Source organism: Leptodactylus fuscus, chromosome 1, assembly GCF_031893055.1.
Source record: "Leptodactylus fuscus isolate aLepFus1 chromosome 1, aLepFus1.hap2, whole genome shotgun sequence".
Taxonomy (NCBI): domain Eukaryota; kingdom Metazoa; phylum Chordata; class Amphibia; order Anura; family Leptodactylidae; genus Leptodactylus; species Leptodactylus fuscus.
The window spans coordinates 80,948,898-80,965,516 of NC_134265.1; the positions used below are offsets into that span (position 1 = coordinate 80,948,898).

The 16,619-nt window shown below is 40.8% G+C and overlaps 1 protein-coding gene across 1 annotated transcript in view; it reads right to left on the reverse strand.

The window, feature by feature from the left end:
* Window positions 1–16,134, reverse strand: part of CEP120 (centrosomal protein 120) — a 69,993-nt gene extending 53,859 nt beyond the window's left edge. The window contains exons 1-9 of the mRNA XM_075272295.1: window positions 15,970–16,134; window positions 11,009–11,165; window positions 9,893–10,007; window positions 8,366–8,507; window positions 4,456–4,595; window positions 3,694–3,891; window positions 2,835–3,062; window positions 2,497–2,749; window positions 263–437 (exon numbers count right to left, since the gene is read on the reverse strand). Of these exons, the coding sequence (XP_075128396.1) occupies window positions 263–437; window positions 2,497–2,749; window positions 2,835–3,062; window positions 3,694–3,891; window positions 4,456–4,595; window positions 8,366–8,507; window positions 9,893–10,007; window positions 11,009–11,165; window positions 15,970–16,105 (1,544 nt within the window). The 5' untranslated portion in view covers window positions 16,106–16,134. The remainder of the gene's footprint in view (window positions 1–262; window positions 438–2,496; window positions 2,750–2,834; window positions 3,063–3,693; window positions 3,892–4,455; window positions 4,596–8,365; window positions 8,508–9,892; window positions 10,008–11,008; window positions 11,166–15,969) is intronic.
* Between the last annotated feature and the right edge of the window lie 485 nt (window positions 16,135–16,619).

Here is a 16,619-nt window from a genome sequence, read left to right on the forward strand (position 1 = left end):
TCTCCCCAGAGTTATTCTGTCCCCACAGGTCTGCCATGAAGCTGGATTATTCCGCAGTCAGATCCAGTGCCCGAGAACCCTTCAAGATGCCAAGTGAATACAAAGTTTGTTCTCAAACTATTTACAACAGTGAAAGCAATTTACTAAAGGACATCACAGGGGACAGTCAAGACAATACACTAAAACATTTGTAAGTTATTATTTATATAGTAATACTAAACAATAACATTAAAGATTTGTCAAGAAATAAAATATATCAAACCTTAGAATGCAGTTTACAGGGAACCCAACATCTATATTACTAATGCTTCTCAAATCAATGGAGAAATAGAAGTGGTGAGCAGCAGGGGGCACTACAATCTTCTGCTCAGAGATGGACTCAGAAAGGTTCTTTGCTTCTGCGGCACTTCGTGGAGCAGGCGATGGGGAGTGGGGAGCTGTGGTAGAAAAAACATTTAGAGTAGTAAACTAGAGGAGGATAGAAACTGAATAAGGGCGCAGCTGACTTTGGGCCCTAAGGACACGGCGATTGTCTTTATATAAATTTGTATTTCACAAGGAACCACTTATTTGACATAGCCATACTTTGGCTTGTTTGGGTTTTTTTTGCATTATAAGTATTTTTAAATACCAGCATATTGGTTTACATAGAATGTGTGTAGCTTGTATTAATGTCTAAGAGGAGTGCATAAATCTACATGCAATACCTCATTATTTGGGCTTTGTTTTAGGACACTAATACTTTTGTCAGTAGATCTTTAAGAATATGGAGATATGAAATACTATCATACGGCTATGCCCAATTAATACAGATTTTATTACTTAGATTTTTTGTGACATAGCGTGTCAGCTTGTCTTTTGTGCTGCGAGCGATAGTGAGCTAGGGTTATTATTGGTACTATTTTTTTTTAAAAAAAAAATACTAATTTTTCATTACCTTTTATTCCTATGGCGAGAGGCAAGATGCCATGAAACAACAATTCTGGCATTTTTTTGGTTCTTGAGTTTTAAATAGAACTCATTGTATGGAATAAATAATGGTTATATTTTAAAGAGGTTATTAAAGGGCTCTATCATTGAGAAAAGTCAGCACATCCTTGCATAGGCTTTAGAAAGGTTATTTCACACCTACCTTTTGTATGTAAATTACCTCAGTAGTCTTTGAATAAGTTCATTTTTATTCATATGCTAATTGGCTTTCTCCGTGCACCGGAAGTCTCACTGTGCACTTATCTCTGCTATTCTCTATGTGTATGTACAGCAGAGGCTGCTGTGCTGATGACTCATCTCCCTGCTAGCATACACAGAGAATAGCAGACACAGATCCGGGTGCACGCTGGAGGCTAATTAGCATATGAATAAAAATGGACTTATTCAAAGACTAGGAGGCAATTTACATACAAAAGGTAGGTGTGGAATAGCATTTCTAAAGACTATGCAAGGATCTGCTTAGCTAAAAATGACGTTTCCCAATGGTAGAGCCCCTTTAAACTACCATAAAGGGGAATGAGAGCTATAGAAAGTGAAAAGCATAGCAGGGCTACACGGATTCCCTAGCTTCACAGCTACAGGAACAGCATAGTTATAGGTGTCAGGGTGTTTCTGTAGCTCCCATACTCCTACTGTAAATGGGGTAGCAGCACCGCTTGGCTTTTCCCATATGTTCCAGCTGTAAGGGCCGGGGTTGGGAGCAATAATTCCCATCTAACATCTCACTCATGGAGATAAAGAGAAGAAACCAAGTAGGGTCACGCTAACAGAAGTTTGACATATAGTCCATATAAACGTCCTTATAAATTTTACCCTCAAAACACTTGTATGTCTTTTCTTGGTAACACACCTGAGCGTCTCAATACCTTATTCGTACAGCAGCATCTTCAGTATCACGGCTCAAGGCCGGAAATACATTTACAGGATGGACTGGGACTTAATCCTTACGGTAAACCCAATATTGATGCGAAGATAGGAGTAAATTGATTTATTTAAAGATACCCCGAAATGCGTTATCTTTAAATAAATCAATTTAATCCTATCTTCGCATCAATATTGGGTTTACCGTAAGGAGCGTGTTATTGGTTTTTCAGTCTGGGATTAAGTCCCAGTCCATCCTGTAACACCTCACTCATGTTCATTTTAGTTGCAGCAGTTATAAGTACGTCAGTGATGCCCCAATCAAGTTTATGGGACATCAATGAAAACCACAACTTCTAATAGTATGGCGAATAAGACATGGAGTGTTGAGCTGCACTATTTGCTAAACATCTGATCTGCAAGGGTTCCAACAGCTGGATCTCCACTAGTCAAAAAGTGATGGTCTATCTAAACATACTGTACATGTTAGCAGTTGCCTATTAGGTTATGTTTCTGACTTGTTAGGCATCCATACATGACAGCCTGGAGGCCATTGTTAGACCTGGCTGTTGTGGAAACCCCTCCAAACTAGACAATCAAGGGCCATCTTCAGGTGAAAGCACCTATCTCAGTACCACCCATTACCTGGTATGTGATCTTCCAATGCCCCTGTAGCGGCATGTTCAGTCTGTGGCTGAGAGCTTGCTGGTTCTGCCTGCACAGACTTTATACTCTCCACTTCACTCTCGGTGGCATCATCTTTGGTGGGTGGGGAATCACTATACCGAGGGGGTTTAGGCAATAAACTATTTGCACTTTCTTTAGGATTTTTAGGTGGTGTAGATGGCTCTTTCCCAGTTACAACATTTCCACTGCGCTCCTTCAGGTGAAGTGAGGTCTGCAGATATATAAAATAAGCACATTAAACTATTAAATGAAAGAACATAAGTCTACGATCCAAACATTGCAAAGTGCCACATTACCTGCTGCAGATTAGATTCTTTATACAGGGAAACAGACACTCCTATTGTTGGGGCGCCATCTGCAGGCAGTGAGGGTATAGTCAGTTTGGATCTGTTCGGAGGAGTAAGGATGAATGCACCTTCCACAGCCACTGGATGATGATCTATTTCTGTACTTGCTTTTTTCAGCAATCCTGTTAACGGTATATCGGTGCTCCCCAGAGACTGATCTCCACAACACAGATGGATCTTGAAAACATTAAAGATTAATGCTGTAGAAAAGCTGAACTTGTAACAAATCTGAACAGGAAATGTTAAGATACCATGTAACAAGTTAAAGTAGCCTTCAAACCAGTCATAATGCATTGTAGGGAGTATTATGCTGAGCACCAACATACCTTCAGATAGTCCAATAGGTGCAACATTTCCATGAAAAGGCATTTAAAAAAATAAAATAAATAATAATAAGCAAATGACACTCAATTGGAATGGGTGTACTAGAAAAGCGCAAAATAAATGAACAGATCTTGTATCAGGCTAGAGACAGCCCAACTGCGTACTAGAACCCCCTTTCAATTCTATAGTTTTCCCCAAATAAACTTAGCCAGTGGCTGTAACACTGCAATGACTTACATTATATTCACACATATAAAGCATCACTCAATTCCAACATCTCCTTCTTGACTTTTTTTTTTTTTTTTTTTGTCAATGCGTATGTCTATTGTATGGCATAAGGTCATCAACACTAATTTGACACTATTTTTTATTTATTTATTTTTTTAACTAATCGCTGTTCCCATCACCGCAGAGTAGGAAAGATTTACAATCCTATTAGATTTCCTACTGAATCACACTATGACCAGTGAAAATAGAGCCTTACCTGCAGTTTGGGCTGGACAGAAAGATACATGCAGAGCACCTCAGTACTGCTGCGGATTCTGACAGATGCTCTCTCTGGTTCAAAGTCTGGATTTATCAAATCCGTAAATGGCTCATTTGTGACATCATTTCCCAATAAAGAGTAGTAAAAGAAAAATTCTGGCTGTGGCTCTGGAAGCCTTAAAGTACTAGGGATTAACTGAAAAGGAAAAAGGGGAGACATCAAAAAAATAAAGATCGGTTACGTCTTCTGACATGTCTGTTTAATAAATAACTACATTTCCATAAAATAATTCTGGAGTATCTGTTCTTAGAACATTGCTTTGTGCCGTTCCTCTGTTAGTCCTCCAAGAAATTTCTGAATTAATTGGCAACTGGATGATATCAGTTGGGGGTGTCAGTCAGTGGTGCCAAAACTGGACTGGAGGGTCACACTCAGAATTGTAAGTTAGAAACGTTTTGTTAAATTTCTAAGGAATACCAGAGGAACATCACAACACAGAAATGTGGAACCAAGAAGGAAAAAACAAAACTGTCCCTTATTATAAAAAAAATAAAAAAAAAATGCATAAGGGAAAAACCTACAGGAAGTCCATTGTACAATATTTATTTTTACAGGGATGTCAGTGGAATAATTTGCATCATCAGAAAAGAATTCCAGTACCTCTTAAATTGGTTTTCTGGAGAACATATGCTAAGCATTTACATAAAGGCAATTACAGTGAATATGTTTCTATTCATAGAGGCTTGACAACATTATTACCTGCTCTAACTGGGTAGCAAATGCAATGGTCACAGAGAGAACAAAGTAGTCTTTGCAGTACTCCACAGGCCCGATTTGATGATAGCCCTCGGCTTCGTTGAGAATAGGCACAAGACTTTTTGGGTCGAGTTCCCCTGGGACTAAATAAGGAAAAAGAAATAGATAAGGACTACTTATACCATTACTGTAAACTGCCACAAAACAAAAAAATGCCGCAAAGAAAACCTACAAATACACAGACCGCTCAATCCACCATGAAGATCCTTTTGGTACTAAAGGTGATATCAAGTTCATTGGTCACATGGCCACACTGCGAATCAATCCCATTCAAATGAGTGGATTTCAGCTGCAACACCAAGTTCAGCCACTATAAAATGTATGGCACTGTACTTGGTAAGTAGTAAAGAGAGCACAGCAGCCAATAGCATAGTGCCGGACAACACTTTTAAAGTGGCTCTATCAGCAAAATCATACTGATAGAGCCCCACATATGCGTGAATAGCCTTTAAAAAGGGGGCGGGCATTCAGGGTCCGACGTCTTCTTCATACACGCCTCCTCTTCCTGCGATGTCCTCGGGTCACGTCTTCCTCCGGCGCTCGCAAACTGACATTGCTAAAAAAAAAAATGGCCTGGGCGCATGTGCAGTAGCATGCTGCTTCTACTACTGCGTATGCGCCCACGTCATTTTTTTTTATAGTTTGCGAGCGCCGGAGGAAGACGGAACCCGAGGACATTGCAGGAAGAGGAGTAGTGGATGAAGAAGTCGGTGGACCCTGAATGCCCGCCTCCCATGCACGATGGGCAAGTGTATCACATTCTGTTTTAGGGTTTTATTTTAAAACGGGGGGGGGGGGGGGGGGGGGGTAGTTTAATATAACATCTACGGTGCCTGAACAGCCTTTTTAAAGGCTATTCAGGCATATGTGGGGACTCTATCAGCATGATTTTGCTGATAGAGCCCCTTTAAACAAGGTCAACAAAATGCTCTTTTTTCCATGTTGGGTCAAAATTTAAAATTTTCTAAAACATATTCTTCTCCAGAAAAATACTCCAGCACACCCAACATACATCTCTTAAATTATGTCATTCAAAATCATGACCATACTGGCAGCTGAGCGACTTGGCATGTGACCTCACATACACTATGTAAGAACAGCCTTCCGAAATCTCCCGGCTGTCTCCTCGCCACACAGGAACTGTACTGGTGAGCAAAGATGTGGGTCGTCTTAAGAGGGATCAGGGGGACGCAGATGCACTAACTGCCCGTGATCAGAGAGGACTTTGTTCCCTGCCAATGTTGAGGAACAGGTTAACAGATCCTATAATAGATTAAACTAAGTGATGGCCCAGACTGGAGACAGATCTCTTGCACGCCAGTGTGAGATGGTTTACCCCATTACATCTATTATCCTTTTCCATGCCAATGGCAGGGAAAAGGTTAACAGACACTATAGTCAATTAATGTCACTAGAAGTGCCTATAATGTCCCATGCCTATGACCAAGTGTACCTTGGTGACACTCAGAGCAACGTCCAAGTGACATCCGAGTATATTTTGTGATGCTCTATTGGGGATTCCCATGCATTGTGTTCTAATGATATAGAGTAGGTCCTATCCTGCTCGGTCATCAGAACAAGAACCAGAGGTAAGTGCCTCACAAAAAGCACTTAGATGACACTCAGAGAGAAGCTCTGACGGTCTGAGAGTCATCAGAGAGCATTCCACTACAAACTCAGTCGTGTACATCAGGTCTATATGCCGGGGAAGGGGAGCTTCAGCTTCAAGTGCTGGAAAATGTCTCATGTACTGTATATTAAGGCAGAAGACTTTATTCAATGCATAAAAATGCTTTTACAGGTGCCTATGATACTTGTGCAAGCATTATTGTAACCTTTCTCTGGAACCCAAGTGAGTTTGGATCATAGGGTACCTGTTACTTACTACCTTCCGTCCTCTATGATATGACAGCAGTATACTGTAGTGACAGGCACACTGAATTCAGCAGTGTTTAGGATAAACTCAAAGCTGTGTATCAAGAGTCTGATGTATTCATGAGAGCCCGGGTTCTGCCTTTAATTGATTATTGTGTACAGGGAGAAATCTGTCAATCAGCAGCAGGGGGAAGGGTTGTATGCATACTATGAATCTATTGGACTCCTTGCTCATGGCATTGGCCACAAGCTTCAAATTAAGTGGGAGTTTGGCCAAATGACTCCAAAATCATGCACAACCTCTCTGCCGACAGAGGGTAAAATAAATAGGTGACAGGTTCACTTTAAATGTCTGTCATTGCTTTACCGTCAAAAGTTTTAATGTTAGGTAGTTCTCTAGAAGATGTCTCATAACATAATTTATAGTTATAAAGTTTTTTAGGATTATATGCTGCTTTCATCGATTTTTACTTGCACAAACCACAGGCGGTCAAGTACTGCTACTGACACAAGCTGGCTGAAATGTATTCACACCATAACTACATTTATTTTTAGAATTGGAATAACAATTTCAAGTTATAAGTATGTACCAAAGAGATCAACAACATGTACCTTGATGTGTTCCTCTAACTCCTGAAAATTTCAATGAAGTCCATGCTGCAAATGGCAGCAAGAGGGCAGGTCCATACATAGCAGAATTTTTCCATCACAGACTTTACCACAAATTGTTACATGTAGATTTTTGATGTGGATTTTCCATGGAGTTCACCCCTATACACTAAGGGATAAAATCCATGGTGAAAATCAGCAACAATTCTGCATTACAACCGATCAGCTACGGATGGGAAAGTCTGCAGAATACTCAATTTTCCAGGCTCGTTTTTGTGGTGCTAAATTCTAACCACCAGTCTGCTGCTTGTGAATTAAGTGGATATATACTGACCGAGAGAGTGCCGGGAAACTCACAAATAAGTACATCAATACATATAATAACTTTCAGCAGATCCTACATGATCCTCAAGAGCTCAGGTTCACATCTACGTATTGTAGTCTATTGTATGAACAGAAAAAGGACTCAACAGATGAATTCAGATTGTGAGGGGCCTTACTGACTATAATGCGGTGTGTCAGGCATCAGTTTTGCTCTCTGTTATTCCACTGGACAAAATGCACGCAGAAATTGTTTATCGACAATTGTAGAAGGACTGTACTCCTACCAGCTTCTGACACAGATGCAAACATACCCTAAGGCCCGATTTGGAAACCTATACGCATTAAAAAGCAGTTACCTAAGGAAACCCGTGCACCCCACAGACTATAATGAGGTCCGTGTTGTTTCTGCATGAAACATGGGGAGAGAAAAGTGCTGTTTGCACAGGTAGGAATCAGTGGCGGGAGACCAAGTGGACTCCCCGAACGCAGATGTGAATAGGGCCTCAGATAGAGGTAGGCCAAGTCAGAGACAGACATAAATGTATCACAGGACAGAGACAGAGGATCAGAATCTTTAATACAAATATGATCTATATACACGCACATTATATATAAACTGTATGTAAGGAGACGATCAGCTTGATATGTGGCTCCATGATATGCTTAGAGGCAAATGCCTTTAGTCACTGAACAACTATAAGGAAACGTATGCTGTTAGTCTAACATAGCACTCTCTGTTCGTGTAACATATCATTGCATGAAATATATACTGATAATCTTGTAAAATAATTTACATTAGCTACAACTAAATCAAAGGAAGATATAAGCAGTCTATGCAGCTGGAAATAACTACATGTAGCACAATTACCCACTTATGGTTTCCCATTTCAAGGGTTTGTGCTCATTTCCTGAACCTGGCCACCATATGTGAGCTGTCACCACTCCAGGTCTGTGTTTTTGAGAGCTCTTAGTGTTAGACCTTGACGTTAAGTAAAGCTTTTCAATGTTGAGGCCTTTTCACACTTATGTAATGTACCCTTCTCACCTTTACTGCTGCGAGGAGGAGCTTCCTTGGCTTTGAAAGCATCTACAGCAGGTTTGGTGTCAGTTTCCAGAGAAATATTAAGCTGCACTTCTGGCCTAAACTTTGTGTATTTACTGCTCAATAGGGAAAACCATTTTGGAGCCTGTTCAAAAATAGAATTAAAAAAAACGGAAAAAAAACCAAACAAACACTGAATAATATAAAATGAGCAACACATACAATAAATGTGCAAGTTCAAACAGGAAGCAATAGTGCCACAGTTAAGAATATATATATATATATATATATATATATATATATATATATATATATATATATATTTTTATATATATATATACACACATACACACATATTTTTTTAGTTTTTTTTTATTCAAAAAGCTTTCAATGGGAAGTCTACTACCTTGCCCAATCATATTCAACTGCCACCATGTAATAGAGCACATTACAGTGATATCCATCAAAGAGGTATGTTGTGTATCCCTATTGTAGATTTAAAGAAAAACAACTTTAAAGTTTTATGTAAATAAGACAGGTGGTGCACTGGAGGCGGGCCTTCAGGCCTGGGAGCACTGCTGTTGTTGTACAAATACGATAGGTAATAACAGTGGAAACAAAAACTATCACATCACAGGGTGGTGCAAGCAGGAGATGGAAGAGGTCCAAGCAGCAAGAGCAGTCCTCCAGGGAGGAAAGGCCCGCCTCCAGTACTCCAATTGACTAATTTGCATAAAACATCAAAGTAGTTTTTCTTTAAGTCTACTAAAGTGATATATGGTTTATCATTGTACTCTGCTCTGTAACACGGTGGTGGCAGTGGAATAGGCTTAGGGGAGGTGATCTAGAACAAAAAAAATTGCTCTTGAACCTTTTTTGTGTCAAAATTTCTTGCAAAGAAAATTCTTTTTTTTTAATCCACACACAACTGAACCATTCAATGACCCCAAGGGTGTGGCCATGTCTCCCAGAGCACTTTTGTTGCCTATAGTTGCCGCACAACAGGATCTGTGAACTATTATGGTGGAGGGAGACAACACACAGGTTAATGGTGCTCCAGCTGAACAGATCTTTTACATAAGGGTTAGATTACCATTCCATATAAGTCGCCCCTACAACAGCTTATAAATGGTTTAGAAGCGATTTAGGTGATGGCAGACTCCTTTTAGGGCCTCAACAGAAAACTAGAGCATGAATAGGACTAATCCACATGCAGATCTGAAGAACTCAAACTGAGAATCCACATCAGAAATCTCTGCCATAGATTAACTTGAGAAGATCTGCTATTTATACACAGCCTTAGGTACCAGCAAAATTTTAGGAGCATTAGCTACTGACTTTTTAAGATACATCATCTGAAGAATATCAATGTTGAAGATGCAGTTAGAGTGAAAAGTAAAAGTTATCTCCCCAACACTCCCATAAACATCCTGTATTACACAAGAGAACATGGCCACCAATCCTCATTACTGGAGTAATCTGGAAGAATCCCTGCTGACATATTTCTTTAGATAACCACAATATCATTACTTGTTTCTTTTCCTGAGCAGCTCTCAAGTCTAAAACAACATATCCGACAGACTCTTTTGCTGATGTTAATGTGTCCAAGGCAAAACACTGGAGTTTGATCGGCGTTCGCTGCAGCCTACAACAAGAACAGAGATGTATTGTTACAGGGACATTTTTACATTTCTAAGCCACATTTTAAACCCACACATTGTACTTGGCTCAGTTAGCAATTCACAAACTGTAACTGGTTTCCTCTTAAAGACTTCAAATAAAACACAATCTAATACACATCTTAAAAATCACTAAGACAGTAAATTCAGTATCCACAGTTTTAATTTCTTGGTGAGAAGAAATATTCATTGAATTCTCTTCCTATCAGACGCTTTAAGAGAAGGAAACTACTCTGTAAATATATCTACAAAACGTATTAGTATTACATCCAAATTGTATATAATATTTACATATTATATATCATCGAATACATACGTAAAACCCAATAAAGCAGTGTTCTAGCAGTGGCAGCAGTTTGGCTCATTAAAAACCCAAGAGGTTTAACTGGCACCTAACGGTTACAATATTTCTGCCGTAAATTAGAAATATAATATATTAATATATATTTTAAGATTTCTGGGCTGGTGCTGACCACAGGTCACAAGTCCAACAACCGGCTGGTGATTTATTAGCAGTGATGTCACAGGTATCCAATATGAGACTACTGAGGCCAAAGATTGACTGCAGAAGTCAGTGCGGGAACAGAACGGATCTGGAGACCCAAAGGCAAAACAGAGGACCCAAAGGCAAAACAGAGGACCCAAAGGCAAAACAGAGGACCCAAAGGCAAAACAGAGGACCCAAAGGCAAAACAGAGGACCCAAAGGCAAAACAGAGGACCCAAAGGCAAAACAGGACATAGGGTCAAAGTTACATAGGGTAAGGTATGGTTATGGTTTGTTTTATTTAAAATTTTGCCTGGAAAACTAACTTCCATTGCCCGTGATGCTTTCCAGTGAACTTTACCAACACAGTTACAAGACTACTCCCATCTTTATAAAGTGATAAAGGAAATACCATCGCTTTATGATTACTGTGCATGATTGTGTGCGCACTGTCCTCTGAAGGTGATAAACAGAGAATTACTTGTGCTGGTGAAGGGCTTTCCTGTCAAGTTCCCAAGCTAGTTCCGTAGCAAACTGAGGCTGCTCCAAGTGCGGTACTGGATCTGTAGAGAGCTGTTCACCATCAAACTTCGCTTCTACCACAAGCATATGCCGAGAGCGCTTTGGAAAATGGCGCCCTGAAGCGAGAAAAAAAAAAAAGAGAGCGATAAGGATCAGAACAACATATATGCAGGATTAGATGAAGTAAAAAAAAAAAAAAAAAGTTTAATAATGCCATAAAGAAAATAAATGAAAAGCAAAACATGAAAAAGCATGGCTGAAACCCCCCCCCCAAAAAAAAACAAACAAACAAACAAACAAACAGCAATTTAAAATGGGGGGGGGGGCACCTCTTGGATGTAGTATCAGGAAATATGTGACATGTGAGACTAAATGACTAGAATTCTACTATATTTCATAGTTATGGTTTACCTCTAGCTCTAGGGGTCACTTTAGCTATTCATCTTTTAGGAATTTATCAAAAAAGTGATAAATAGTTCAAACATATTTATATTCTTATTATAAAATGTTTTACGTTCTGACTGATACAAGTCGTTTATTCTTATTGTTACTCTGATATGTAATCTGTATTTTTGGAATTTGTAAAAAGTTTTCAGGGTTTTTCATCTTGATGACCTTGGATAGCTGATTAATATCAGTCCAGTGAGGGTCCGACATCCCCACCAGAAAGGGGAACTACAGCTCTGTACACTGTATAGTGAATGTGCCAAGTTACTGCAGCTCAGGTCCCATTCATTTAAAGGACTACTACATCATGTACTTAGCATTCTGCTTCTGGCAGTGTTCACCATATATTTGGTGGTCAAGGTTCTCATATCAGCTGATCGATTGGGATTCTGGGCGTTAGACCCTTATTGAGATGAGACTAAAGACCAATCCCAAGGTCATCCATATCAAAAGTCTTGAAAACACCATTAAAGAGGCCATGCACATTCAATAGCTGATAGACAACTACTATTCCTGCAGACCTATACACGCACATACACACTCAATACCTGTGGCAGAAACTTATCTACCTTGAGAAAAAAAGAACAGGGAGTGCTAAAATTCATCATGCCCGATCCCTCCTCTTCCATCACCCCCCACCCACCCACCCAACACATAGGCTAAACACCCAGTACACATTAGATTAGGTCAGCTGGTCTTGCAGGATTTGGAAGAATCAGCCAACCTAAGGGTTGGTCCACACTAGCGCTTGTATTCCGTCCGCAAGGAGTCCGCATGGAGACCCCCCAGAACGGAATACCAACGCTAATGCAAGCGCTGTGCAGTTAAGAACACGGAGCCCATAGACTATAATGGGCTCCGTGTGCTTGCCATGCACTGCCCGCACGAATGAATTGTGCGGGCAGTGCGCGGCGCTTGCATTAGCGTTGGTATTCCGTTCGGGGGGGTCTCCATGCGGACGGAATACAAGCGCTAGTGTGAACCAACCCTTAGACTAAAATGCAAGCCACATAATGTGGAGAAGTTAAAGGTGATGTGTCACAAAGACGGCTGAGCAATGAGGTTATATAATCACAAAGGTAAGACATGTCTGGCTAACATTTCTCTACAGAAGCTGCATTTGCTGGGGGATTATAGCCATGTAATACATGGATGTGCTGGACCTGCAAGAATGGTTGCTAATATCTGTTCTAGCCGGTGAGGACTAATAGGATATGTGGACAAGGGTCGTCTCAGAAGAGACAACTATGGCATATTGCTAGGATATATCATTACACTTGCAGTGACCCTACAAAAGCACCATGCCATTCGCCTCCTCTCAGGCCTGCTTAGCTTTCTCTGGTCCATTCAGGTTAATGGCTGATTGCCTAGAAAAAAGTGAGAACCACCTACAGAAGATAAAGTGACAAAGTACTTTCCTAGGGACACTGGTTTCTCATTCATTCAACAGGGATCACTGCAGTAAATCCTAACTTTAAGCCACCACCAAAAGCCTCAGAAAACCCCCAATACTCCCTTCTTCGCAATCCACTCCTGGCTTTGGCTCAAAAAAAAAAAAAAAAAAACGCAGCAAAATCTGTACTTTTCTGCAATGTGGTGCTATAGCCTAAAGGGTTTTTCTGGTACGTTGTTTTTTTTATTTTTTATACTGATGACCTATGCACCCATACCCTGCACAGATCCACTGTTCTGGCACACTCTGTGTGCTGGAAATTACTAGTGGACAGAGAACGTGCAGCATCAGCTTTTCTCAAATAGCAATAGGACTGGCGTTGCAGTTCCCCAGAACCACATACCTTAGCCCTCGTTCACATCTGCGTTTGGATTCCGTCTGGGGGGAGTCTGCATGAGGACCTCCCGAACAGAATACCAAACGCAATTGCAAGCACTGGTGCAGTAAAAGTACATGGACCCCATAGACTATAATTGGGTCCGTGTGTTTGCCACGCGTTGCCCGCACGAATCATGCAGACAGGAAAGTGCGGACAGCAAGCACACAGACCCCATTATAGTCTATGGGGTCTGTGTGCTTTTACAGCACACCGCTTTCAATTGTGTTTTGTATTCCGTTCGGGAAGGTCCTCATGCGGACTCCTCCAGACGGATTACCAACGCAGATGTGAACAGGGCATGAGGCATCATGCACACAACCAAGTGTAATGCATAGAAATAATGTGTAAAAACATCCCATACAGGAAGAAACCATACACTGCTCACTGTAAACACACATATACACAAACTTTCAGACAACTTTTATTTTTCTGTCAGTATTTGCAACATTAATAAATTTTGTAATATACTTTATTAGCAAAGTTTGGATCCTTTCAATGAATAATAATCCTGTACTCCAAGTCCACACTCCATACAGTAACGTTCAGGGAGAGGCAGGAGTAGCTCTCAATACAAGAACATGGGAAAGAGTGAAAGCATGCAGGATTTCGTAGAAAGGATCCAAAATGTGTTAATAAAATAGATTAAAAAATGTATTAATGGCACAAATACTGCCAGATCAAAAGTTTAGTTACAATTTAACCATTTTTGATTCTAAGTGCTCCATCTTTTAATATTTGCTCTATACGACATGAAATATTGAATTAGATGTGCAACAACACAGTCTATCTGTAATGTACGGAAGTAAAAAAAACAAAAAAAAAAAAAACATAGAAAAATTAACACAAAAGGGAAGATATTACAAAGACAATTTTTTTTCCGTTTTACCAGATGCTGACATATGACAAAAGGCTTCTCATATGACAGAACTATTGCCCAGGAGGATTATACTGGTAGATCTGAAACACTAAACCGTCCTGTCCTGAGTGATTTTTGCTCCAGCCCATATGTCAACACATAAGACAATGAAATGCTGTTTGCATGGATTTTTCTTGTTAAACGAAAAAAAAATACAATATCATAAGAATATTTGAACAAAAAAACAATAAGTCTATAAACTGACTGCACTTCCCGGCTTTAAACACACATGGCTGTATATCTCCAGCACAGGTTTATTGGATTCTGCAGTCTAGCAGGTCCAATGTCCAGCTGTCAGAGACAGCGAGATGCCAAAAAAAGTTTATAACCTCTTCTATCTCCTTCTTTATTGCCTCCATAGCATGAAGACAGTAAACAGAGGAAGAAGAACTACAGCTGACCCAGCGATCCCTGACAAGGAAGAGCTCACAACAATACAGACTGACCTCATAGCGGTCCTGTTTACCTAAACATATCGGGGCAGATTTACTAATAGTCACAGTTCTAAACTGCACCAGATTTATCAAAGTATCTGATGGTGTTAGATAAGCCGGGTGTATGGTCAGACTGTCCAGTCTAAGCTTACACTATTTATTGGTGTAATTAGTAGTCAATTTTTGGCACACAATGTTGTAATTTGGGACACACCCTTTTTTTGCACACGTTGTGATAGCGGTGATAAATGTGGTGTACATTATATTAGAAAGTTTTGAGGATAAAAATATTGCTGATCTAGCCTTAAAATCTACTAATATTAGATCAGGAGGGGTGTGATTCCAGCACTCCCACAGAGAATGGAGCTGGTAGCAGACAGGTGTTCTCTGCGTAGAGGCTGGAAGGAGTCCATGCAGCTTAGGTCTCATTCCAGTAAATGGAGCTGATCTGCAGTACCTTGTATGGCCACTACTCAGAGAGCAGAGCTCTACGTATATCAGAGGGGGTACCCGGGTGTCAGAAACCCACTAATCTGATATCTATAGTCTTAACCTGGAAATTCCCTTTAAAGCCTGGTCATTTACCTGTAGGCTACACCATAAATACCTGATAGATTTGGTTCCCACCTCTATTAATATCGTCTGACCCCAGTGTCTAAGTCATCTAGGACTGCATACGTGATGGTCCCCACAGTCACTTGTAGAAGGCATCCAATAACAGGCAGCCAAGCTATTTTGGAAACTTCCATACAAGTGAATAGAGACCCCCCCCCATTGTAGATATAGATATGATTCTGCCATGTTAGACATATAACCTGGGGGTAGTAATACGGAAACCTGCAGACACTCCTTTAAGGAGTTAACAAGACTGTACCAATGTATCAGGGAACAGAAAGCCCTGAATGTGACGCCATTCTATGCAGAGGATAAGTGTATGTTCACATGCAACATTTGTGGAACAGTTTTAGGAATAGCAGAAGAACTTCCACAGAATCGCATGTACAGCTATGTAGTACTGCACAACTGCGACATGTGAACACAACCATAAGCTTTCTAGGAGACTTGTCATCTGCGCAGACACTGCATAATGTGAATGGGGCCATGGAGGCATCTAAGGATGAGTGCTCCTCCTCCCATATAGTGTGGCCACTCAGGATGGGCACTACAGGTGGGTAAGGGGCCCGGCAATTGTCTGGATTATACCTGATGCATTAGAGATGACATGCTGGGACTTGTAGTGCCACAGCTGGGTGCATAGAGTACAGGCTCACATACACATGGCACTACTCACCTTCTAGGATGGACACAACGATAAGCAGCTGGTCCGTCTTGTAGCCCATGTCTGTGCGGTGTGAGGGGACACACGGGCCCGGTAAGGATACACTGTCACCCGCCGCTATACAGCTCCTTGCCGCTTCTCTCAACATACAAACATAGCGAGCCCCGCCTCCTGACTACCAACTACTTCCGCCTGGCAACCGGGATCCGACCAATCACAGAGTCCGGCGGTAGAACAAGAGGGAAGGAGAATGCTGACTGCCAACTGGACGGACCACTGGAAGCGCATGCGCGTTATTATCATTTCCAGCCTCATGACAGTAACTGGGCAGCCATGATTGTTGTGGGCAACAGGACATTTATAGCTCTGCTTCTCTACTGTCTCACAAATATGCAGGCTGTAGCCATGAAAACTATATCTGCAATAAGGCACATAATAATTGTGTGTGTATTATATGTCATATGCTCCAGGAAGGCACATGGAGGATAGAACTGTGAAATGTGCAACAAGAAACATTGGGGCGTATTTACTATTAGTGTGTTCACATACTCAGATTTACAGACGTAATGCTATGTCCAAATGCTGAGTGTTCTTTGTTCTGGTCCATCAAAGCATACTTCCCAACCATTCCAGGTTCAACAGGACAGTCCCAGATTCCAGGT